This window comes from Mauremys reevesii, linkage group 4, assembly GCF_016161935.1.
Source record: "Mauremys reevesii isolate NIE-2019 linkage group 4, ASM1616193v1, whole genome shotgun sequence".
NCBI lineage: Eukaryota > Metazoa > Chordata > Testudines > Geoemydidae > Mauremys > Mauremys reevesii.
In genome coordinates, this window is record NC_052626.1 from 28910331 (window position 1) to 28938082 (window position 27752).

A 27752-nucleotide genomic window follows, 5' to 3' on the forward strand; every position below is an offset into this window, starting at 1 on the left:
TGAGTGCTGCTTTAATGAAAATAGAAGTGTCAAACAATTGTTCTGCTAAGTTTGGAAGGAAACAATTATTTTCTATACAAGCTAAGACCCTATCCTATATGTTGAGTAATGGTCCCTTTGAGATTGCACTGGATGCAGCAGACAATTTAGAAAGTCTTGAGGAGTCTTCAGTGATATAGGAAACCATCGAGAATGCAAGAAATAAGAGTTTGTTAGCTAGTCTTTGCTTCATAAACTGATTCACTTTACCCTCCCTTTTATCATCATGCTGGAAGCTTAACTGATGCCATCTCTAGCTACAAGTTACAGTATAGCATGCAAATGCTGGATGTTGACGTAACCATGGCTACATAACTGGGAGTAAGGCTAAGCTGCTAATAATAAGAACACTTGTTTTGATCTTGTGGTGAAAAGTGAGAGAGAATGTGATTCAAGCTAGAGCAAGGCTAGTTTGTGGTGCCATTAAAAAGCTGTAAGGAAGGCTGAGCAGTTTGGATGTCAGGAATGAATGTTTGAATAGCTAAGAAGTGGGGACTTGGTGACACCGGGAATGGGACACACAGTCTTTCACTTCCAAGTCATCAGTTACGTCCAGACGAGCTAGGTACTGACAGGGAGTCATTACCATCCATCAACTATCCATGTCCTGTGTAAAAAGAATTGGTGGTGTCACTCTAGCTGAACAGAACACAAAGCCACCATCACAACTGATACTAGCTGGCATCCTTGTTGGTAGTCTCAGCAGAGAGACCAAGTTTGAATGAACATGGACACTGAACTAACCTCTTATTCTTAGTGGTGGTCCCTCCAGGTCAGGGTTTAGGCAAACTGAGACATTACACGGCCGCTTCCCATGCTGTATCTGTTCTGTGGATAAATAGAAGACTTCAGACTATGGTACTTTTAATGCAGCGCCTCTCACCAGCACCACAAATTCACTCCAACAATTAAAACACCACCCTCACCACACACATACACAACAGCTGGAAAATAGAGGGTTAAATCTCTGAGCATGAAGACAGAAAAGAAGAGAAGAAAAGAAGGTAAAAGATAGTTCCATAGAGGAAGCAAGAACCAGATTTAGCAATATTAAAGGAGGCCTTTTAGGAAAGCTCAAAGTCAAGGTCTTTTGATAAGAAATATAGGGCTAATTGCAAGGATTCAGCAAGAAATGGATATGTAAAGAGTCACAGAAAGAGTAAAAGTTAATGCTTAGGGACACCGAGGGATCAGTAGTTCATGGACATGCTTGTGCTGGCATAGGATAGACACACAAGGAGTTTATTTTTCAGAGAAAGATTTTGGGACAGAGCAGTTTGAAATGAGAGATGAAGAAAGAGAGGATGGTACCCAGTTTAGCTGGACTGATGTAGAAAATATAAAGCAGCCACAAAATGATGTGAAATTAGGGATTGTAAAAGTTCCCTTGAAAAATTCAGTTGGTGTCTCAAGTCACTGGAGGAAGTGACTAGAAGTGAGGTCTTTTGGAGAGAAAGGTGACAGATGTGAAAAAAATGCTAGTGGATTCCCAACAGGAACATTAAGATGGAGCTCCTCAAAGATATAGTGATTAGAATCAGAGGGGTAGCCGTGTTAGTCTGGATCTGTAAAAGCAGCAAAAAATCCTGTGGCACCTTATAGACTAACTGACGTTTTGCAGCATGAGCTTTCGTGGGTGAATACCCACTTCTTCGGATGCAAGTAGTGGAAATTTCCAGGGGCAGGTTTATATATGCAAGCAAGAAGCAAGCTAGAGATAACGAGGTTAGTTCAATCAGGGAGGATGAGGCCCTGTTCTAGCAGTTGAGTGAAAACCAAGGGAGGAGAAACTGGTTCTGTAGTTGGCAAGTCATTCACAGTCTTTGTTTAATCCTAAGATGATGGTGTCAAATTTGCAGATGAATACAGTTCTGCGGCGATCTGGAAGCCTTCTTTCGCCGTCTCTGACTCAAGGAATACTTTCAGGACAACACTGAACAGCGCACTGATACACAGTTACCCTCCCACCAACAGCACAAAAAGAAGAACTCCACATGGACTCCTCCTGAGGGTCAAAATGACAGTCTGTACCTATACATTGAATGCTTCCGCCAACGTGCACAGGCAGAAATCGTGGAAAAACAACATCGCTTGCCTCATAACCTAAGTCGTGCAGAATGCAATGCCATCCACAGCCTCAGAAACCATCCTGACATTATAATCAAAGAGGCTGATAAAGGAGGTGCTGTTGTCATCATGAACAGGTCTGACTACCAAAAGGAGGCTGCCAGACAACTCTCCAACACCAAATTCTACACGCCACTTCCCTCAGATCCCACTGAGGAATACACTAAGAAACTGCACCATCTACTCAGGACACTCCCTACACTAACACCGGAACAAATCAACATACCCTTAGAGCCCCGACCAGGGCTATTCTATCTACTGCCCAAAATCCACAAACCTGGAAATCCTGGACGCCCCATCATCTCGGGCATTGGAACTCTCACTGAAGGACTGTCTGGATATGTGGACTCTCTACTCAGACCCTATGCCACCAGCACTCCCAGCTATCTCCATGACACCACTGATTTCCTGAGGAAACTACAATGCATTGGTGACCTTCCAGAAAACACCATCCTGGCCACCATGGATGTAGAGGCTCTCTACACAAACATCCCACACGCTGATGGAATACAAGCTGTCAAGAACAGTATCCCTGATGATGCCACAGCACAACTGGTTGCTGAGCTCTGTGCCTTTATCCTCACACACAACTATTTCAAATTTGATGACAATATATATCTCCAGATAAGTGGCACTGCTATGGGCACCCGCATGGCCCCACAATATGCCAATATTTTTATGGCTGACCTGGAACAACGCTTCCTCAGCTCCCATCCACTCACACCCCTTCTCTACCTATGCTACATTGATGACATCTTCATCATCTGGACCCATGGGAAGGAGACTCTGGAAAAATTCCACCACGATTTCAACAGCTTCCACCCCACCATCAACCTCAGCCTGGACCAATCTACACGGGAGGTCCACTTCCTAGACACTACGGTGCAAATAATTGATGGTCACATTAACACCTTGCATCCGAAGAAGTGGGTATTCACCCACAAAAGCTCATGCTGCAAAATGTCTGTTAGTCTATAAGGTGCCACAGGATTCTTTGCTGCTTCTACAGAACCAGACTAACACGGCTACCCCTCTGATAATTAACACCACCCTATACCGAAAACCTACCGACCGCTATGCCTACCTTCATGCCTCCAGCTTCCATCCTGGGCACGCCACAAGATCCATTGTCTACAGCCAAGCACTGAGGTACAACCACATCTGCTCTAACCCCACAGACAGAGACCAACACCTACAAAATCTCCACCAAGCATTCTCAAAACTACAGTACCCTCACGAGGAAATAAGGAGACAGATCAACAGAGCCAGACGTGTACCCAGAAGCCTCCTACTGCAAGAGAAACCCAAGAAAGAAACCAACAGGACTCCACTGGCCATCACATACAGTCCCCAGCTAAAACCCCTCCAGTGCATCATCAGGGATCTACAACCCATCCTGGACAATGATCCCACACTTTCACAGGCCTTGGGTGGCAGGCCAGTCCTCGCCCACAGACAACCTGACAACCTGAAGCATATTCTCACCAGTAACTGCACACCGCACCATAGTAACTCTAGCTCAGGAACCAATCCATGCAACAAACCTCGATGCCAACTCTGCCCACTTATCTACACCAGCGACACCATCTCAGGACCTAACCAGATCAGCCACACCATCACCGGTTCATTCACCTGCACGTCCACCAATGTAATATATGCCATCATATGCCAGCAATGCCCCTCTGCTATGTACATCGGCCAAACTGGACAGTCTCTAAGGAAAAGGATAAATGGACACAAATCAGATATTAGGAATGGCAATATACAAAAACCTGTAGGAGAACACTTCAACCTCCCTGGCCACACAATAGCAGATCTTAAGGTGGCCATCCTGCAGCAAAAAAACTTCAGGACCAGACTTCAAAGAGAAACTGCTGAGCTCCAGTTCATCTGCAAATTTGACACCATCAGCTCAGGATTAAACAAAGACTGTGAATGGCTTGCCAACTACAGAACCAGTTTCTCCTCCCTTGGTTTTCACTCAACTGCTAGAACAGGGCCTCATCCTCCCTGATTGAACTAACCTCGTTATCTCTAGCTTGCTTCTTGTTTGCATATATAAACCTGCCCCTGGAAATTTCCACTACTTGCATCCGAAGAAGTGGGTATTCACCCACGAAAGCTCATGCTGCAAAATGTCAGTTAGTCTATAAGGTGCCACAGGATTCTTTGCTGCTTTTAGTGATTAGAATATTGACTTGCCCACTTGGAAGACAGGTTCAATAGGTCACATAAGAGGTAAATGATAAACTATATGGTTCTGAAATACTAAATGGGAAAAACCAGGTTATTGTATAAGTTATGCTAACTGAATTTCTATGTGAGATAAACTTACTTGATATGTCAGAAGGCTACCATGGACCTGCTACCCATGACAAATGCTGTGCTTGATGATGTGGGGAAGGTTAGGAAGGGAAACTGACAATCCACTTCATTCTGAGGATGGATGTCACAAGAGAAGCCATGCCTCAGAGTCACGAATGGAAAGAGACTGATGGGACTTAAAAGTGAAAACTGAATTAAGCACAATTTTTGAGACCAATCTCCCCACTAACTTGGCAGTGGGGACGTTCAACCAAGTGCTACATTCCAGGTCAATGTTTTACAGTTCTTTCCCTCCCTCTTGTCACCTCCTGGTTTGCTAGTGAAATTCTAGGAAGCATCATTCTATAATGTCACAATGAAACATATGCCAGAATTCATCATTCTGTGACAAATTCAATGAACTATAGAAGATTTCACACAAGAGAAAAAGAATGAAAAGAAGAGGTTAAAACTTTTTTCAGGTGGTTAGTGGGGACATTCTGTACTTAATTCAGTTTTCATTGTCTGCTTTGCATTTCGCTCTTAATGAGAAACATGGAAACCCAGTATGAATTACTGAGCAGAAACCCCATGAGTTCTGCATGAGCTGGCAAAAGACTCCCAAGCGTCTGCCGATGGGGAAGTGAGAGTCTCTTTGGCATAAGGTTTAAATGCCTGATGTCTCAATATGATTGCAAACAAAGAAAAAAGGTTTGTCTTTAAAAAAATGATTCACACACACTGGGTGAAATCCTGGCCCTGCTGAAGTCAGTGGCAATACTCAATTTGATCTCAATAGGACCAGAATCTCACCTAGCTGTATACAAAATGGTAACGGCCATTATTTCAAAAGAAAAATATCCCACTACAATGGAGCCATCCTGATTCACACCAGCAGAGAATCTGGTATAATTCCACTGTAGACCTGAGCTTGGTTACTTTTCTCCAACGGAAGAATGGTAATGGCTCACTTATATTCACAACAATTGATCGCCACAGAAAGAGACACTAACTGGTTTAAGGGAATGGAAATAAAGAATAGAGAAGCATAACTTACCAGTGTCCCAAGTGCTGATATTATGGGGTGCACTAGATTGGTGTTCCAGCTGTCTCTTCATTAGCTGGTTCATTGTCAGAGCTCCCAGGGAGCCCCTTTTCATCTGTCTGAACTGAGCTGCAAATCAGAATTTGAAAAGAGTTCAGAGAATCACACAAGCTGCTCTTATTCCCCCGATTTTGTCCATCAGCATGAAGGAGGTACTGATATCATCCACAAAGACCAGCTGCTTGCTCTCAGAATTTTATTCAAAGTAATCTGCTCTATTCACATAGTTGTACATGGTGAAATTCTGGCCCCACTTCAGTCCATGGCAAAAATCCTGTGGATTTCAATGAAACCAGGATTTCACGCATAGTATCTACTAGCAATTCCTTGCCCTGTAATCTTTATTCTAAAATACAGTGAAACATGTTCAAGACACCACCTTTATTAGACATCCCTAAAGTTTAAGAAACCACCGTAAAGTATCGCCAGACATCAAGTTAGACTGTGACTAGTCCATGTGTGCACATGCTGGGGGAGGGGACATCAGGATTGATTCTGAGGAGGATGTCTTCCCCAACAATCCCCTTTCATTTGCACACGCCATTCTAGAGTTAGTAGAATGACAGTCTCTGCTCTTGGGAAAGCATGAGCACTGCTCCCTCTAGGCACCCCGTGGAAAAGAAAGTGGGTAAGGATCATGACCTTGTGCCCCAACCCCTGCACTGGCCTGCAGAGTGCAAGACACATAATGTGACTGGTGCATCCTACAGTCTCACTGAACACCCTGACACTCAGGGAGGGATTCCATCTCTCTCCAAAGCTCCCCAGGGGTAGGGTGACGCCATACCACCTTCTAGACAGGCCAGCATCCAAATAGCACAAAATGGCCCTTTTGTCCCCTCCACTTTTATTAGAAGACCTCGTCCTTTAAGTAGCCAACTTCTGCTGGTCCATCAGGTTGCCAATTTCTATACTTTTTAACCTACATTGCTGTATATTTTATTGAAAATGACTAGCTGACAATACTCCCTGAATAAACCATAACATAACCAGAAATTAAGACCAGTATTGTAACATATTTCCCTAATACTCAAATGGACGGAGAAACAGGTGATGGGATGCTCCCAACCTATCTTCTTTTTCCATTCCTTCAACAGGAAGCATCAAGAAGGATGAGGATGGCTCCTCTACTTTATCAACCCAGTCTGAACAATGTATTTCCCCCAATGAAACCAAGACCATTACTCACAGCCTGAAACTGATTCTTGGGCCCTGAATCCAAAAAGCACTCGAGCATGTGCTTAAATCCATACCTATTCTGGATGCTTTTAAGCATGGAGATTTAAGCCTGAGTTTAAATATTTTCTTGAAGTCAGGCCTACATGATATCAATGTGAGACCTCTTCGTCGTGATCATTTTCATTTGCAACTAAAAGAAATCTAACATAGTTTAAAAATAGTATTAATGTGACACCTGCCAGTACGATAGTAACCAGTTAAGCTTTAAAAAAAGGTCAAACAGTCCTTAACATCATTAACTGAAAAGGCAAAACTGGAGATGAGCACAAGCCATAAGGTTCAGATCCAAACTTTGCCCAAAGTTTCGAGGCACTCAGATCCCAGGTTTTCAGTTAGATCCATCTCAGTGTCTAACTACAAAGAAGATTCAAACCCAAATTAAACAGAATAATGGAATCATAGATAATGTAGGACTGGAAGGGACCCTTTATGTCACTTAGTCCAGTCCTTTGCACTGAGGCAAGCCTAAATATTATCTAGATCATCCCTGACAGGTGTTTGTCAAAACTGTTCTTGAAAACATCCAGTGATGGAGATTCCACTACCTTCCTAGGTAATTTGTTCCGGTGCCTAACTACTCTCACAGTTAGGAAGTTTTTCCTAATATCTAATCTAAATCTCCTTTGCTGCAATTTAAGCCCGTTACTTCTTGCCCTGATCTCATCTCATAAGGAGAACAATTTAAAGAACTTTCTAACAGAATAAGTACCAGTATCAAATTTATAACAACATCCACTGGGAATCTGCTCATCGAAACAATTTCATACACATCAGAATGAGAAGTGTTGTAGGTTTCCCCTGTTTTATGCAATACCCTTTCAATATACCAAAGCACATTTAAACTCCAACAACAACAAAAAATTATCCAACTGCAGCAAACCAAACCTTGCATAAATGAGCTTCTGGAACTGAACCGAATTGTGATTCCATTCAATATTTAACAGTTTTGTTTTGTTTTGCAGCTGCCTTTCACAGCAAATTAGCAGAAAAATCTAATTTCCATCTCTTCCAGGACAAGGGGTTTTAAATAGATGCTTTATCAGTTTATCAAAGACCAAATTTCCAAATGAAAGAATGGCAATTAATTTCAGAACTGACAATGTTGCTTGGAGTGCAGAAGACTGTCAAAATCTAGGAAATTATCTCTTTGAACTTCCTTACCAGCTTTTGTGATTGTAATTAAAGTTTTTTTTTAATGCATATTCAACATTATCTCAGTGGTGTTGAACTGGTTCGTGTTTCCAGAGTTATTTACCTGGTTTCTGAAGGACAGCTGTGATTTCAAACATTGAAAAAACAAAAAAGCTGCCTCCAGCCTTTGAACTGTATTGGAGCCAAGTCGGTCGCTACAGAAAAGCATGTGACATTTCATGTAGTATTATTGTACCAATAGAAACACTATTTCCAAGATCTGTTTTCTACCAATAACTTGAAAAAGTCTAGGGAGCAGATCCTCAGCTGGTGTAAATTATCATAATAATTCAGTTGGAGTGTATCAGCTGATGATCAGGACAATGTGTATCAGCTGATGATCTGCCCCTATGTTTCTTTCTGTCCGTGGAAATTCCTATGGGAGAAGACAGGCGCTATGGGAACTTTTCATGATCAGGACTGTTTGACAATGTATGCGTCTATAAACCAGCAACCTAAGTATAATTATGTATTCGTATTACAATAATGAGTAGTGCCCTCAACAGAGATCAAGGCCCCACTGTACTGAACACTGAACAAACCCATAGCAAGAGACAGTCCCTGCTCCAAAGAGCTCAAAAGCTAAATACACAAGAAAGACAAAAACATTTTTATCCCCATTTTACAGATGGGAACTGAGAAACAGAGACAAAGAGGGCGAGATTTACAGAGGTCTTTGGGTGCCTAATGATGCAGAAAGGTACCTAGTGGGGTTCACACAAGCATCTCAGCAGGGTAGGCACCTCATATCCAATTACATCAGTGGGAATTCAACGGGTACCCTGCCCCAATTTAGGTGCTTTTGAAAATCCCCCTAAGTGCCTAGCTGCATCTTTAGCTGCCTAAATACTTTGTAAATCTGGCCCTCTGGACTTGCCCAAGGTCACACTGGAAGTTGGTAGTGCAGCTGGAGAACTGATTCCAGCTCTGCCTGAGTCCTAACCTCAAGACCATCCTTCCTTTTATAGGTCTGATATTACTTCCACTGAAGTCAGTGGTTCTTGGATATCACTAAATAAATTAATACTCAGCATTTTTACAGCACCCTATGGGCCTGTTTCTCCTCTCACTTAAACCACATTTGCATCAGTGTAACACTACTGGCTCCAGTGTAGTTACATCGGATTTGCATCAGGCCCAAAATCTTCAAAGAACTTCACTAATTTAAATGATTAATGCTCACAGCTGTCCTGCAGGGTAGTTATTATCTCTGTTTTATAATTGGTTAAGTAGCTTTTCTAAGACCACATAGCTAGTAATAGAATTCTGAGGAGTTTCTGTCTCCTGGTCCTGTGCTTAGACAACTAGATAATGCTACATCTCGTTCAAAGTGCACACACAACTTCAGCAAAAGGCTGCGTTCAGCAACCACCTCCTCAAAATTCCACTTATTGCTTAAGGATGTACAATGCATATGCAGCAAATCAATGTCCATGAAGTTTGCTATGTCACAATAAACCTTGTAGTCCTTAATTGCAAATCTAACAATGCACCACACAAATACGCTTCCAGTCACATAAAGTTTGGAGGAAGATAATGTTCCAGATGCTGATGCATATTAGATGTACAAATGCAGTAACTGAATTTCAGTTCTTCAATCTAGGGGAAAACGTACTTGATATGGAAGAGTGACTACTTGTCTCTGGCACACCTGCTTCAAGTGTTGGAGCAGAAGATGATTCTCTTGGCATTTCCAGAGTTGAAAGTCCTTTAGCAGTGGGATCTGCAAATGGAAATGGTGCTTAAACTCTGAGTGCATATTTAAAAATCAGAGAACATTTTTTCATTAGCTTCCTTCTCTGATTGCCATTTTCACACCTTTTCAATGTTCCATTTGCCATCTGGCACCTCCAGTGGCTATACACATGTGGTGATGTTACAGGTGCACAGGGAATTGTTTCTAAATCACTTTTTAAAGGAGATTTGTGAATAAGCCTCTTGGAGACTATTCATATATAGTACATACTATAATGAATAAATGAACATAAAGCACCTGACTGATCTCAGTTACAAAGTGTACATCAGGGCTAACTTAATGGAAGTCAATGGAGTAACACTGGTGTAAATCCAGTGTAAATGACAGAATGTCACAACTCTTGCAATATTTGATATTATTCTTAAAGCCTCAGTTGCTAAAGTTATTTGACTGTGTGAGAATCTCCACTTTCATTTAAAAAAAAAGTTTATTGCTATCAGAGTTGCAAAGAAAAGCTTGAAAATATGCATCCTAAAGGTTAAAAAACTGGAAAAGAATCCCAAATATATGATTTTTTTTAAATCTCATGATTTTTAAGCTAATCTTATGATTTCTGACCAGCTGAAGTTATCAAAACTGGAAGAATCAAACCCAAAGTTTCTCCAGGCATTACTAGCTGTCTTCTGCAAGCACAAAATAACTAAGAAAATGTGAACTAATATAATATTATAAAAAAATCTCAAGCAGGAACCCATGGATTACTCATTTGAAGAAACAGATCTGGATATTCCACTGGGAAACAAATTATGTCAGAATCCTTTCCAAAGATATTGAAGCATGCAAGTTTCAGCATTTTGCAATAGGTGCTTGAAACTGTAACCAGCAAATTATGATAATCACATCAAGTCTACTTTCCTAAACTATAATAAATGTATTCACAAACTAGTAAACTGATCAGGATGATAAAAGAAACAAGATATGTAACTCATTCTGGTCACTACCAGCAACATACAGCATTATAAACCAAGGTCATTTAATGGAACATTGTGAATGTTTTATGCGGCTGTATAATAATACACTCAGAAATGCGTAATCATGTTGCTCTTCAGTGGCTAAATAGGTATGATGCTAACATCTCTGATGTGTGTCAGATGTGTGTCAGAGCTGTGCCAACCATTCCAGTTCAACAGAAGTTTGTGAATGTACATGTGAAACCTGATTCTCATTGATTTGCAGGCTCTAATGGTAAAAAGGGGGTTGAGTCTGAACAAACCCAGTTTTCCCGTGGCCACCTCCCTTTGCAAACCTGTACAAAGGGTTTAGGATCAGTTGGTTCATTTTCACCTGGTTGCACTGGCTCTTTGGCTCACTGGAACCACAAGTGGGACGAGGCTTCAGCCCTGACAGAACACCAACACTGATCGCAGTTAAACACATTTACCCTTGCAAAACTGGAATATAGTTATCACATCAACTATAACATAACATAAGGAGACTGTTCTCATTAATGGAAGGGCATTTACAGGAGGTGGAGCTAGACATACACAAAAACTAGACTTCACTTCTCATGCAACAAGATAACTCTAGTCTTAGGGATATTTTACCTTTTAAACCTGTGATATCATTAATTATTGTGTGTGACCCCAACTGAGCAATAAGTCCTCAATAACTGAAAAATACTGATGGTACTAGGCCACTGCCTCCAAAGTCTTCTTTCTGGCTTTGCTAATTGGATCAGAGCATGTAACTTCTGTCTTGTGCAGAAACCAAATGAAAATACTTTGTGTTGAGATCAGTTCAACCAATCAGGGCTACAGCAGAAATATCATGTGATCTCTCCCAATAAACTGGGGCTGAACTTGAAATATACCACAAACAATGGACTAATAAAGCTCATGGATACCCAGATACAGCAAAAACAAAAGTATTTCATGGGAACATTTTGTGAAGAACAAACTTCAAGCAAATCTCTACTGGTTCCAAGAGACAGGCTGAACTCAAACCAAAGCTGACTTGGAATTAGATTCCAAAAGTCCTAGTCTATACAATCTTCTTGCTATCTATTGACTGCAGCCTGCAGAGAAAATAAGTTCTAAGAACAGTGAGTGAATGTTGCACAGATTACATTGATAGATTTTAAGGCAAGAGAGACGACTGTGATCATCTAGTCCAACCTCCTAACACACGCCATAGAATTTCACCCACTAATTCCTATATCAAGCCCAACAACACTTGTGGTTGAACTAGAGCATGTCTTTTAGATATGCCATCACCCATACACGATACTTGTGTAGGGAGTACATTCCTAATTGATTCCAACACATTTGACAGCAAATTCACTGAGAAGCAGACACTCTGGAAGGGTACATCTATGAGAGATCAGTTCTGACATTTTATATCCTACTGTCCGGCATGTAAACAGGACTGATTGATCAAACAGATACATTACTGAAAATTTAATAATTTGTGGTTGTCCTCACCTGCCTCTTTCTGTTCTCCCAGCTTGTCTAGAACGTTGAAGGAAATGTCAAGGTATTCTCTCTGTATAGCACTCACAGCAATCTTTCTCTGTTTTCTCTGCCTGGGAACAATCTGAATCTTAAATTCTGACTCCTCAGCTTCTTCCTCCTGCTTCTGTTCTGTATCAGATTCTGTGTTGGCATCAAGCTTATCAGGTTCTGTTTGGTTTTCAGAGTCTTCAGGAACCTTAATAAGGACAGTTTTTACATTTGAACTTGGAACTGGTCCACTAGGTTTAACTTCTTCCACGCTAAGCTCAGAGTTATCATCAAGGGACGTCTCAGGGAGTGCAAATGACTTTTGCAATAGGTCTCGCTTTTGCTTAAGTGTTAGTGGGCTCCCGCAGGATACATCTTGAAGCTCCTCTGGCTTAGCTAACTCTTCAAAGTCTTTTTGATCTTTGGGAGCTGTGGAAGGGATTTCCTTTTTTCCCAATGAAATATTATTGCTCTCATCCTTAGATGTAAAGTCTTTGGAGCAATCCAGAATGCTGAACTGCACGAGGCGGGTTGCACTGAGGCTGAGGGCAGAGGCACTGATGGAAGATGAGGGAGATGACACAGCAGTTTTGCCAGAGAAACCATCATTTAATTGGTTTATTGTTTCTTCTTCTTCATCACTCTCCACTATTCTCAGGGGAGGAAGAGGTTCAAAGACTAGAGAGTCACTGTCTGAAGTGGAAAGGATTGAATGCTTGTCAGGCCCTGATGTTGAGTCAGAGGACAAATCTATCAGATCTAAATCCTCTTTAAGAACAGGAGGTTTCACTGGAGAATCCACTTTTACTTCATATGTTTCCATGCAGTTTAGCCTGACTTCTGGTATGACAGGTCTCCTTGTTTCCTGGAAGCTTTCCATGACAGAAGGATTCTCTTGTGTCTCTGTATTTTCAGTCCTGGTAGAAGAATTCTGTCTAGGTCGTCCATAATCATTCTGTCTATGCATGGTGTAAGCAGCAGTGGTGGGTGGTTTATCTAAGTCACACCGGTCTATGCAGGACTTCCTACGATGTTCATCTAATGAAAACAACAGGGAGTCTGCATTCCCTATATCAAGAGATTTTTGTTTTAGAGAGCGCAGTTTTTTTTTCTGAATGCTTTCTTCTCTCACACAGTGTAGAATGCTGTCTTGTAACGCCCCAGTTTCTCTATATTCAGCCAGTTCTATTTCACCTGATTAAAACAGAAAAAGCTAGTACTATTTTACTTGGAGATTTTTGGCAGAAATCATGTCATCATCTCATAGTTCAGCACACGACTGACATTTCAGATACAAATCCAGTGTTATGACAGATAATCTTCAATCAAAATCGTCTGAGATTTCTTTTAATCTCGGAGTCACACTACAAAAATTTTTGCCACAGACAACAAGAAATCCACTGCCCAGATCACTTTACTCAGACCATTAGATTGTAAAAGCAAATTCTCAGCTTTCACCAGATGTGCCCTTGATAGGGTCTATTTGGCGCTATATATTGAATAAAAGACGGTGTGGTGAAAAGGTTTTATTGGCATCCATTTGGGATGGCTGCATTACTTATGAGTGGTCAAGCCACGCAGTAGTCATCCCAAACATACATCAATATCACCTTTACCCCATACCTCCCTGTATTCAGTATATGGCATATATGTTAGAGGAAAACGGTTTTAGAAATACTTTATTTTGCTGTAGCACTGCTATAGTACCAAGGAGCCCTGGTCCTTATCGGTACTATAGATCATTCTGCCTTGGAAACCCATCGCCAAAAACAGAAGGAAAAATTACTCCAAACATTCAGCCCAGAGACTGTCAGAAAATTATTTTTTTGCCACAGAAAAAAGGGTCATTTAAAAACCAAATAACTGAAAACTGAACATTTTTCAGGTTTGGACAAATAATAACTGATTTTTTTAAGTAATGGGAAACCAAAACATTTTCAACAACATTGGCATTATTTCCACAAAAAAATCCATTTAATCAAAAAGCCAACTTCTGTCAAAAGAGAAGCTTCAACTGAAAATTTCAACCAACACCAGTTTAGCCATTAGAAGAGGAAAAATTTAGAAACTTCTCAAACTGACCTTTAAATAGCTTTTCTATATATTATTGTGTCACGTTTTAACAAGAAACTATTGATTTTTGTGGCCCAACGTAAGATGTCTTAAAGAGGCCTTATTTCTGGAAAGTACTGAGCATTCATTCTCTGAAATGTGTGAATGAGAATATTAAAATGATGCATAGTGACAAAGCATACATAAATTAAGGTTTTAGCATGACACAAGCAGCAGATTATCATATTTCTTCACAAATTAACTCTGATAAAAAAATTCATACTTCTCTGGGCATTCATCTCAACTGGTTGATATTTCACCATTTTGCTGCCACCAATTCTTTTCAGTCTTGCAAAGAATGTTTGTGACTCTTTACTGCAGGGTCCAGTTGGGGTATCATGAATATCAGATTCATCAAAGACACTATCTTCCTCTGCTTGGGAAAGAAAATCATCATTACTCTTCAGAGTCAGGCCTTGCACAAGAGACAGAGCCAATGGACCAAGTCCTCAGCTGCTACGCATCAGTTTTTAAAGTAGAAAATTCAAAACATTCTATAGGTTTGTAAAGAAACATGTATCACAGTAATACCATTCAAAACACACTTTACAGCTTGAACAATTAAGGTCTGAAAAGTAAGGAATAGAATTTTTTTCTAAGCAATCAATGCTTCTTGTAGCATTCGCCATGCACAGTATATGGTGAGATCCTCAGCTGGCATAAATTGGTGCAGCTCCATTGAAGTCAACAGACCTGTCACAACTAGTACAGTGAAGTACAGCAGAGATGTTGGGAGAGATGGTAGATGCTGGGCAAATGCATCCTCTGCATCAGGACTAGTGCTAAGATAGGATTACTCCTATTGCTGGTCCTCTGAGCAGGAGCAAAATGTACCCCTGCCTAGCATTTGCTGATGATAGTGACATATGCATTAGCTGATTGGAGGCTAAATATGACTGTTAATCTGTAGACGACCACACACACACACACCCCTGGGGATGTGGGAAAGGACCAGCCCTTCAGTTTTCCAAAACACTATGGAATGATCCTGGCCTACTTCTTGCAGGTTTGGGAAAAACCTTCCTATACCCCCTTCCTGTTCTTCCACACTAGTAAGCACAGGATGAGATTAATCCCTCAGTTTAATAATAATAATAATAATAATACTCTATGCTAATATAGTAATAGTTTGTCCATATAAAGACCATTTCATTTGTGCATTGCAAAGCACTTCCCAAAAGCCTGGCAAAGTAGGTAAGTAGTATTCTCCCTACTTGAAACTGAGATGAAGTGCGGTCCAAAGCCACACAGTGGGTCTAGGCCCATAGCAGAGACAAGATTAGAACTCAGGGTTTCTTCAATCCTTACAAACTGCCTATTCTCCTAGACCACGATGCCACAAGTATCTAGACATCCCTTAAAGACATCCTTTAGAATTACTAAATCTCAGCCCTCAAATTTGATTCCATTTTACAGGCCAGCATATTGCCAGTTCTCCCTATCACTATAGCTTACTTGTACAGATCAAGGCAAAGACAAACAGATGGGGAAATTAGTCCAGAGTCATCTGAAGAAACAAAATATTCTGAGCCTGATTCTCAGCAACACTAAGGCCTCTTTGTGCTTCCCTAGCAGCATCAAGGTGTCTTAAAGTTGTTGTAAATATAAAATATATAATTCACAACCATTTTGAAGGCCCCTTTACACTTGCAGAGTGGTGTAAAGTAGCCTTAGTGTAAATGAGAATTTTGGCCTCTGTTTGACAGACACGTTTATCATTCAACTTTTCAAAATGCCAAGCACTAAGCAACATGCAGCACAGCAGAAAAGGTACTGACATAAATAAAATGACGGAGTGGGCAGAAAACGCATTCTAATTTTACTCATTTTGTCTTTTATCCCGCAGGTATAGTCTTTCACAAAAGTCTTAAGTAGATTTTAATCACAGTGAAACTGGATAAACTCTAGGTACCCAGCCCACACTCGGTAAAAGAAAAGTTTTAGAAACCGACGGTAAATTTGCCCCCTCTGTAAGTATTTTTCTCATGCAGGAAAAACAGATTGCTGCACACCAGGAAGAGTTTTTGTCACTTAAGAACGTAATAACAGATTCCCTAAAAGGCAGCTATGTTTTATCATCAATAGAACCCCTCTAGGAAATTATCAAATTGATTTATAATAATAAAATTTGCAATTATATAGGTTCTCACCCAGGGATATCAAGTCACTTTTTCAAACACTAATGTTATACTCCATCACCTGAAATGAATATTCATTTAGATTTTAGTGCACCAACAAGAAAATCAGCTCCAAGTATGCCCCTGTATTACTGTACCAATTTCATAACTGGTAAACTGAGGTGCAGAAAAACTAGCTCCCCTTCTTAAGAGCAGACAGGAAAAGCTGGGAATAGAATCCAGGAATCTGACTCTCAGTCCTACCTCTAACTGCTAGATCACACTCCCTCATCACCCACGGCTTAATGAATTAAATCAGTGACTAGTAGAGAAATTTAAATATTTAAAATACCTTTTTCCTTTTCACTGTATCGGCTTATGTTACTGTTGTCACTGTACAAAGGACCGGCTGTGGCATGTGGCTTGCAGCTGTGGTACTGGGCGTTGAGTGTGTTGACTGTTATGTAGATCAGATGCAGAACAATCTTGCTGATGTCACAGTCTCTGTACGGATACTAGTCGGTGAAATAAAAAGATTTTACCTTAAAAACTAACTTTTCCTCTTGATTTGTCTACAGTAGGCCCTTCCCTTGAATAAATATTTAGGTAATAATATAGAAATGGCCAAGCATATTGTCTTCTGGTGGCCCTTGGCACTCCTATGATCTTATGTTTCTAAATACATGCTAGAAAGCAGAAATATTCCTCCGCTTTGTAAAGAATGCTTTATAAAAAGAAACTGGTCTATAGATAAACCATTTTGAAGAATTACCTATGAGGATAGTTTAATATATGATTTCCTTGGTTTTTATATGATAAAGCAGCCTTTTAATGATACCTCAAGAGGTCTTACCAGATCTATTTGCAAAATATTTGCTATTTCACTGATTTCCAATTTCTCCATTTTCAGGCACGTCAAATCTAACCACTAGAATTGTGTCCTGTATGTCAAATTACTGTCAAAGCTTCAGATCTCAGCTCCAGTAGGTACTTTACTGAAGTTATGTTCTTTACAACTCACATAAAAACATTATGTGAATTAAGAATGCCAGTTGTTAAATTGACACTATTAACTTAAAATGTAGTCAATTTTTTAAGTAACATCAGATATCACATCTGAGTCCACCTGCCAGTTTTGTGGTTTTACAACCCATTTTCCTGTATTCAAAAACATTTTTCTTGCTCAAGCTGCTAGGTGAAAGATCCACATCAACAATGGGGGAAACTGACTAGCTAGTTGACTATGTAGGGTGAACAGTGACATTGAAAGTAAATACCCAAAGTAAACAAACTGAAAGAAGAGAGAAAAATGTTTCCGTCTAATCCCTTCTGGTTTCAGTAGGCGTAGGCACCATTTGAAACAAAAGGTAGAGTGGCGTGAATGTTAAGATAACAGCACCCCTTCAAGACAACGAACCTTGTAAAGGATGACAAGTAACGCCTTTAACCACATCTGCCGAATGTGAGGTTTGATGGACCAGAGGGAGCAGCGGGGAGGCTGCTGGAAGTAATGTCTTAGTTGAGGACAAGTGCAATACTTCAGCACCTGAACCACTAATGGAAGGAGATGTTTTCCCAGGTTAATGTTATAGTCCATCACCTGAAATGAATATTCATTTAGATTTTAGTGCACCAACAAGAAAATCAGCTCCACTTGTGTTAGCAATTGTCATACTACAACAGCAGCTTAAATACTGGGAAGGTGAAGGGAATAAGGGCCTGCAGGGAGTTTCCACAATCCCCTAGAAAGCGTTCAGGAAGTTTGCTATTTTGTTAGCTCTTTGCATGGTATCAGCATGATGAGTCATTTACTACAACACTGCCACTATGTTATTTATCATTTCAAAACGGACTATTGGCAACATTTTCAAACCTCCCCAATTAAGTTGCAGAGACAATATATGTATCAATGTCTGCTGTGGTTTCTAAATACCTTTTTCGTGTGTAGAAACTGAGGATGTGCATCAACAAGTGTGTGTTCACGCACACAAATGCCCAGTTTGCAACCAATGAGTGCAGCCTTGCTTATAAAATGTAGCTCGGTGGATCAAATTCCGCCTTCAGTTACAATAATTTTTATCAACAGGTTTGCACAAGAGCAAATTAAGGCAAAAACTGGGCCTTTATGTCGTGTTATATTGTGAGGCATTGCACACAAAAAAATTATTTGGGGGATCAGTCAGCCAGGCAAATGGGCTGAACTATAAACTGAATGTTGCTTAAATACCATCCTAGTACTGAAGGATGCGAGCACATTTTACTCTTAATACATTGTTCAATTAATTATAAACTTTACATTTATAGCATTGAAAGTTAATGCGCTCCTAACTGCCTGAATCACTTTTGAAAAAAGCATGTAAGCTCCTAAATCACTTACGCACTTTTGAAAATTTTCTCCAAGGCCTAACTATGTTATAAACCACTTTCCAAAAAAAAATGCTCAGTGATGTAAAATCAAGTAAAATGGTTTATCCTGTAAATGAGACCCTGTTTAGCTAGATGGGGAAAGTGTGTTAGCAAGAGGTGTGTTTAAAAACAGCTCTGTCTAGCACAGTCTGAACTGTAGTGTGCACAGGGCCTGCTCATATTACAAAATATATCATGCTCGGACACTCACGTGTCATAACATAGTTTGATCATGAATGCACAAACAGGACCAAACAAACTTATACCCATGTTAGTTAACCAGCTACATTTGCCAACTCTCATGATCTCATCATGAGTCTTTTGATTTTAGGTGTTTTTCTTCAATCCCTAGGTCCTGGAGTCATGTGACCAGCCAAGACACTCATATCTCCTTGAGAAAGTAAGTTTCTAGCTCTCATTACTGCAGAGAAAAGCTTGAAAATGTCAGCTCTAAAGGTTCTAATATCTATTATATATATAGAGAGAGAGAGAGATATTATATTATATCTAATATAATTTGTGGGCCTGACTTATGATTTTTAAATACTTTGGTTTAGCAATACCTCATATATAAATGGGTGGACTAATCACCTCACTCTCAGCCCCACACACACACACACACACACACACACACACACTTTTCCAAATTTACTCACTGTTGGGGTTTGCATTCATTTTTTTATTAAAGTAGCAAAGCCCTAAGACAGGACTGTATATACAAACACAAGATTTAGCACCCAAGCTCCTGCACAAGTGGATTGACTAGGCTTTTCTATGCAGAGTTTCCTGTTCCTGTCTCCATCTCTCTCTTACTTTAGTATTTAACATTCCTTGAGTCGAGCTAATGAGACCCATCTTGTCTGTCTACCAATATACATAAACTGTCAGATGAATATATAGTGTATCTCTGTATACGGTCCTAGAGCCTGACATCTGATTGCAACAAGGCTATAACATTATTATACTAGGTTTTGACCAAATCATCCACAGGTAAGTCACAGGTAAGACCAAACTGTGTTATAACAAGGTGTCTCAATGCAGTACATTTTGTAATGCAGACAGGCCCTGGAGCCAATGGCACTTTTCTACATGTTATATTAAGATTTGGGAAGTCTAAAATTATATATCCTGACTATAGCTCAATCATAGGACTTAAAGCACAGTTTTACCAAGTATTATCAAGGCCCATCTGTGCTATATTCTTTCCTCCAAAAAGAACTGTCCAATACCACCACCTGGTGGGATAACATCAAAATGATTTTACCTTGCCCAGTCTTATCTCAGTGTTTGCTGCTCGGAATAAAAGATCTCTATCTTACAAATAAATAGCAGAGCAGCAATATTAGGGTGTAAGGAGCTGAATATTAACAATAATCTTTGGAAATAATGTTTCCTTGAGCTAAACTTTCGAGGTTTAAGCTCGTGGAAGTTAAAGCTAATAAACCAGCACATTCATCCAGACCCAGCATTTGCAGAACTGGCAATAGAAAGTATATATTTATAAATGTTGTGTTATGTTAATGTTGTACTTTACAAAGTTCCCTCTTCTTGTGAACAAATGCCAGTGCTGCAATAAAGAGTGTGGCTCTAACAGCTAAGGAGATTCCCTACACTACAGAATGCTCCCTTTTAATCACAAGTAAAAAAAAATCATAAAACAAATTCCAAATTAATATTTTCACACTAAAGACATGGAGTAAAATCCTGGCCCCATTAAAGTAAATGGCAAAGTTCCCATTGACTTCAGTGGATTCCACCCATGGATCTAAATTTTCAAAAGTGAATAGTGCTTTTGTGAGCCCAACTTGAGACACCTTAAAGAGACCAGATTTTTAGAGAGTGGGTGTTCAGCACTTCTGAAAATCAAGCCTTTCAAAGGTATCAAGTTGAGCACCCAAAAACTGAGGCAAGCCCAATTATTAGTTAGTTTGGAAAATTTAGGTTACAGTTCTACAGTCTAACTTCCACCTTCTGAGCCTTCAAGCTAAACACAACACAATTGACCTGAACCTCCTTTCATATACACTACTATATAACCACAGTAAATGAGAGGTAAATCAGGAACAATACACTGTGATTGCATCTTGCTAGGTCTGGCAGGCAGTTTGTACAAATGCATCCTGATCTAACTGCCCACATGCACATATATGTACCTGATCTGCAAGTACAAATGTCTGCATGTTTTGCCTGGGGCTGCATGTGAATTTCTGCAGATTCATCCATCGCACTCTTCTTTGGAAAAAATGGGTGCTTCCTCCAATGTGTATAACAAACAAAGCAGATGAAAAAAAGTGATATTCTTGCATCTTTATTGGGCATTTTTAATGTTTTACGGTTATTTGAACTAGTGACCATTTTTCTCCCTTAAAGTTCACGTAAGAGGGAGTTTTAATAAGGAGCTACGGGGAAACATTGCAGCAATGAAAAGCCTTTGTCATCAAAAACACTAATGATACTCTGCAACCATGTAGCACCTTTCAGCCAAGTATCACTTTACTAATATGAGTTAATTAAACCCTTGAGAGATAGGGAATTATTGTGGACCCCATTTTACAGACGAAGAAAGTAATGCACAGAGAGGAAAACTAACCTGCTCGGGGTTATATAGCAAGTCTATGGTGCAAATGGGCATAGAACCCATCAATTCTAACTTGCAGTCTTTGTCTTTAACCACTTTCCTTCCTTCTCCAAAGCAATAGCACTAGGAAAGTACTTCATATGTCTGGACTGAGCTTTTGAAGGGTGAACAAGCAACACAGCCCTTCTCACTCTCAAAGGCTTTTCACTTATTACAATGAGAGCATATATCTAAAGGTATTATGTTTGTTTACTGAACACTCAACCAGCATTTTTAATACTGTAAAGACAACTGCCTTGCAGACATTTCAGGAACCCCAGACAACAGTAGCTGGCTGGGTGAGGTATTTTGGTTCCAGCTCATTGGATCACATATGCCCAGTGAGAATAAATCACACCTACTTGTGCTATTCCAGCAATAAATGCATTAAAACAAGTTGAAATGCGCATTTTCTGAGGCGCAATCATGAAGCATCCTTCCTGTTGATCATAGCCAAGCAAGACATACAGATGGCGCTTCACTGTGTTGAAGGCTTTAGCACTGCTGATATCTGACTCAGCACTACTCTCATCCTTTGCCATAAACTTCATTAGCACAGTAATCAGCTGGTGGACGGTCTGATGATCAATCCCAGCATCCTCTGGAAGCAGGTCCTTTATTGTATTGTCATTCTCTGGGGATGGTTGTCCTATCAGCACAAGAAAGACAATGATGAGAATGAGTGCAATGCAAGGCAATAAAGAATCAGGCCAGAGACATCTATCCAAGAGACTTGTCCCACTTCTGACCCTATATGCACATGTGAAGTCAGTAGGAATTGTGCATGCATTTCTGAGGCCAGTAATCTACTCTCGCCTTTAGGTGCTTTAGGTATATGAAATTAACTCCGTATTTTGTTGAAATCAAAATCTTTTCAATTCCTCAAACATCCTCAGTGAACAGTCATACTGTATGGGACTGATTCTGATTTCCTTTCACACCAGTGTAACTCCACCACGTTCTGTGACCTTACTCCTGGTTTACACTACTGTGAGCAAAAGAAGAATAATATTTTATAGGTTAGAGCCTCAGTTGGTGTAATTCTTCATAGCTCCATTGACTTCAATGGAACACAATTTACTCCAGCTAAGGGTAATCCCAATAAAATTTTAGAGCAGTGGTGGGCAACCTGCGGCCCACAGGCCACACACGGCCCATCAGGGTAATCCACTGGCAGGCAGTGTTTACATTGACTGTCCACAGGCACAGCTGCCCACAGCTCCCAGTAGCTGGGAACATGTCCCTGCAGGCCCCGCCACTTCCCACAGCTCCCATTGGCTGGGAATGGCAAACTCCGGCCACTGGGAGCTGCGGGCAGCCGTGCCTGCGGACGGTCAATGTAAACAAATTGTTTCGCGGCCCACCAACAGATTACCCTGACAGGCCGCAAGTTGCCTACCACCGCTTTAGAGGATATGAGAGAGAGGAGATCCTGCATTTGATCAAATAGATAATGAAGGATTTACCTTCTAATGTGCATAGTGCATACTTCTCTCCAGACACAGAAGAATAGTGGATTTACCTGATTAGATTGTGCCATTTTAGGTTTATCCAGGAAAGCCACAGCTTCCAAAGGAACACAGAGATCCTAACTATCATCTAATGCTGCTAAGTAAATCCCGAAAATCTACACAGAGTGTGTTAAAGGTATGCTGTCTGATAGACTAAGCCAAATTGTTGCTTATACTGTAGTATACAATAGTATATCATATCATATATAGTTTTACAAACATTACATATTTAGTACAAATATTCTCATGATTATTGTCCAGTGAAAGAAGCTGGATTTGATCATTTCCCTGCAGTGCATGCAACTCAAACAGTAATGCATGACAATCTGAACAAGAGGGAAATTGACTAACTGAGCATCATTGTCCATTCTGAATGAATGCAAAAAGGAAACAAGCAGCAAAAAGAACAAATAGTAAATTAGATTTATAACATTCTTTCCATTTTCATAATCTAAAATCTTTTCAGTAACATTTTTAAGTAAGGAATATTTTTAACCCTTATGATTTCTAAGTCATAGGTGCATAGGTACCGACTCCCTGGGAGCTCTAGGGCTGGAGCACCACGGGAAAAAACGGTGGGTGCTAGGCACCCATGGCAGCCCCCCTATCAACTCCTGCCCCTTCCCCCTCAATACATCCCACCTGCCGGCAGCCCCACCAATCAGTGCCTCCCCCAGCACCTCCCACCCGTTGCGATCAGCTGTTCGCAGCGTGCAGGAGGCACTGGGGGAGGGGGAAGAAGCGAGAGCAAGGCACACCCTGGGAAGGGGTCTGAGCAGGGTGGAAAGGGGCAGGAAAAGTTGGGGCAGGGGTAGGGCTTTGTGGGAAGGGGTGGAGTGGGGGCAGGGCCTGAGGCAGAGCCGGGGGGAGCACCCCCCAGCATATTAGAAAGTCGGCGCCTATGCATAGGTGCTGGACTTAGGTGTGCAGGGGGTGCTGCTGCACCTCCTGGCTTGGAGTGGTTTTCATCATATACAGGTTTAGTTTGGTTCAATGGCTCTCAGCATCCCCATTATAAAAACTGTTCCAGCACCCCTGTTTTAACCTGTCAGGGCCCCTCTATCTGGCCCATGAAAGATCATCCTCCATTTTACCATATGTATAAGCACGTCTTTATTACTGAGATCCTTCATACTAAAGATGAAGTATCAGACGTACTGAGTACCTACAACTCCAGCTGAAGTCAACAGGAGCTGCAGGTGCCCAGCACCTCTAAGTATGAGGGTCTTTTTACAAACAACAGTATGTGAAGGTATAAAGCAGAAGTGTTGGTAGAGAATGCAATGCACTGTAATTCCAACACAATCTGTTTAAATATTGATTAAAATAAAGTACTTGCTGCATAATTCAAATTCCCATTCTTTTTTTCAGGTATGAATTAGGGCTGCAGCAGTGGCTCCTGTGTCCCATGGGACTGGGGCTGCGGATTGAGAGTGAACCACCCTGCACTCAAGTCAGGCAGTGGCAGCTCCTGTGTCCTGCAGGCTGGGCTCAGCTCCAGGCTCCAAGCGTTGTGACCTGACACACAGGGTCTCAGCACCACTCATTCAAATTTGGCCCCAGACCTGAGGAAGAGCACTGGGGAGCTCAAAAGTTTGTCTCTTGCATCATCAGAAGTTGGTCCAGTAAAAGATATTACCTCACCCACATTATGTCTCTCTCATCCTTGACTCCTTTTGGTCCTTTAGAATTCAATTGAGAGTGATAACCTTTCCAAACAATTCCACAGCAGAGATATAATTCTCTATTAAGTTCTATTGAATACTTTCTCTAAAAAGGACATCAGTCTCATTCAGAAGATTTTACAGTTTTTTCTTTAGCCCCCCCCCCTGGTTTCATCTCTATTAAATTCTGTGTGACTTTTCCTTAACATAAAAAAAATGTAACTATGGAACTGAATGAGTCATTAATGTGGGTCTAAATCTATCCCAAAATTTCCATATACAATTAAATGAGTAATTAATCTGATAAAATTATCCTTTTTACTTTGCTCACTGAGCTGTGTCTTTCAGAAACTTTAAGATAAGGAAATATTCAGTCTTGGGTATACAGTAGTGGCATGAGTTAATGGACACTTCCAAGGACTTTTCCTGAGCTTTCACTCTCTAGAGTTAGTATTATGCTCTCACAAGCATGCAAAATCTCATATCTGGTACTTCTCTCTGTTAGCAGCAGCCATTATGATGCCACTGTAAACTACACAGGGAAAACAGGGTGGCAGGTCCTCAGCTGCCGTAAATTATCATAGCTCCACTGAGGATCATCCCCGGCATATGTTAGTTACATTGTCCTCTTCCTACTGGCTAGATGTGTGCTTCTTTAGCAATTATTATAGGGTAATTGATAAACAATGCTTATTGGGGGATTTGAGTGGTATTTGGTCTGTTATTTGTTTTAAATGTGTAAGAGTCAACAGATCTAATTCAGTATACAGATATTTCGATATTACCCACCAGTATGTAACAGTTCTAAGGTATGTCAGATTTGGAGACTAAACTTCTTGCACACATACAAAATAGGAAATGACGGCCTAGGAAGGAGTACTGCAGAAAGGGATCTGGGATAGTGGATCACAAGCTAAATATGAGTCAGCAGTGTAACACTGTTGCAAAAAAAGCAAACATTTTCTGGGATGTATTAGCAGGAGTATTGTCAGCAAGACACAAGAAATAATTCTTCTGCTCTACTCCACTCTGATTAGGCCTCAACTGGAGTATTGTGTCCAGTTCTGGGTGCCACATTTCAGGAAAGATGTGGACAAACTGGAGAAAGTCCAGAGAAGAGCAACAAAAATGATGAAAGGTCTAGAAAACATGACCTATGAGGGAAGATTGAAAAAAAATTGGGTTTGTTTAGCCTGGAGAAGAGAAGACCGAGAGGGGACATGATAACAGTTTTCAAGTACATAAAAGGTTGTTAGAAGGAGGAGGAAGAAAAATTGTTCTTCTTAACCTCTGAGGATCGGACAAGAAGCAATGGGCTTAAATTGCAGCAAGGAAGGTTTAGGTTTGACATTAGGAAAAACTTCCTAACTGTCTGAGTGGTTAAGCACTGGAATAAATAGCCTAGGTAGGTTGTGGAATCTCCATCATTGGGGATTTTTAAGAGCAGGTTGGACAAACACCTGTCAGGGATGGTCCAGATAATACTTAGTCCTGCCTTGAGTGCAGGGGCCTAAACTAGATGACCTCTTGAGATCCCTTCCAGTTCTATGATTCTATTATTCTAATCTGAGTTCCTTTTACCCTCAAATTACCTCATGACCTATCAAATATACCATGAAACACCAATCCATGATTAGACTGTGCCTCATACTAAACGTGACCTGCCTTCTGTGACAAAGTGGGTTGGAATGCTGAACAGAGTTAATAATTAATAAGGGCCTGATCCTGTGTCCTTGATTCCCACAGAACCGCCACTGATTTCAACAGGAGTTTTGACTGAGTTGGGACTGCAGGTTTAAACCTAAAATGATGGAGTGGATGGGGACGAAGAGCAAATCTTTACTTCTACATTTTTTCAGTGTAAGAGAGAGGTGTGTTTTTGATAGCAGATGTGCAGAAAGTATTTGGATCCATATTGGTTCTTTGGAAAAATCAGTCAAGTTCAGTATCACTAATAGCAAGTATTTATGAGTCAGGCCTCCAAAAATCATGAGGTTTTTTTTTAAATATAATAAACATTGGGCTCTTTTTGCCTGCAGGTTTCCAAGACTTTGGGATGCATTCGGGTCATGATTTCAGGCTTTTCTTCACCATCAGGAGGGCTAGAAACGTCCAATTTTTTAAAACAAAAGCTGAGATTCTCACAATCACCTGAATCCAGGAGCTGAGTCTTTAAGAATAACATCAACTATCACGAGACTCATGACACAATCATGAGAGATGGCAACACTGTAAGTTAAGTACTGTGAGGCTGACACTTCCCATATGACAAGGGAATTGACCTTGATAACCCTGATCTCTGCCAGGTGACTGGGGCCTGGGAATAAAGAATAGTCACTTCCAACACTCCTGTGTATCACACCTTTTATCACATTGTGACAAAGTGTAAAGGCATTCTGGCATGTAAAGATTGGTGTACACTGGAGGGGGGGGAAATCGATCTAAGATACACAATTTCAGCTACAAGAATGGTGTAGCTGAAGTTGACGTATCTGAGATCGACTTAGATTGACTTAGATAGACGAGACGCGATACATCAATCCACGATAGATCGATCACTACCCGCCGATGTGGCGGGTAGTGTAGACATACGTCTCTGCCTGCCACATGATTTGATCTGCACGGGGCTATGACAGGAAAGGGGGTGCTGGTTCAAAGGAGGCTAGCATCAAGCAAGGTTGTGCTCCTGCCCTTTCCAGGTTGCTGAAACTGGGAAGGCCTTGCAGCTTATCACTCAGGAGTTTGAGCTATTTGTCCTAGTTTTGAGCTTATATTTTAGCAAATAAAGCTAGACCTGAAGAAAGGGACATGAAGAGACCCTGTAGTTGGGACTTTATTTTTCTGTCCCCTGACGGTGAGTCTGTACACTGATTTACACAGACCAGCAAATAATATTACTATTATTATTTATTGTGCAGTAACAGTTAGGAGCCCCAGCCATTGAATAGGACTCCATTGTGCTAGGTGCTGTACAAACCCAGAACAAAAGAACAGTCCCTGCCCCAAGGAGTTTACAATAAGTATAAGACAAGAGACTAGAAGTGGAGACAGACTGACAGACTAAGAATGTATAACTTACAAAAACTTGCAGGCCAAAATAATTCCTTCTTCTGGCACTCAACATTT

The 27752-nt window shown here is 40.7% G+C and overlaps 1 protein-coding gene across 8 annotated transcripts in view; it reads right to left on the minus strand.

Moving 5' to 3' along the window:
- Window positions 1-27752, minus strand: part of UNC79 (unc-79 homolog, NALCN channel complex subunit) — a 147844-nt gene that overhangs the window by 55257 nt on the left and 64835 nt on the right. For 5 of the 8 annotated variants that reach the window (XM_039536994.1, XM_039537002.1, XM_039536999.1 and 2 more), the window contains 8 exons: window positions 21814-22100; window positions 17846-18028; window positions 16781-16943; window positions 14535-14687; window positions 12182-13393; window positions 9621-9728; window positions 5528-5644; window positions 784-867 (listed from right to left, as the gene is read on the minus strand). In XM_039536994.1, the coding sequence (XP_039392928.1) occupies window positions 784-867; window positions 5528-5644; window positions 9621-9728; window positions 12182-13393; window positions 14535-14687; window positions 16781-16943; window positions 17846-18028; window positions 21814-22100 (2307 nt within the window). The remainder of the gene's footprint in view (window positions 1-783; window positions 868-5527; window positions 5645-9620; window positions 9729-12181; window positions 13394-14534; window positions 14688-16780; window positions 16944-17845; window positions 18029-21813; window positions 22101-27752) is intronic. The other 3 variants (XM_039536997.1, XM_039536995.1, XM_039537000.1) reach the window with 1 other exon arrangement.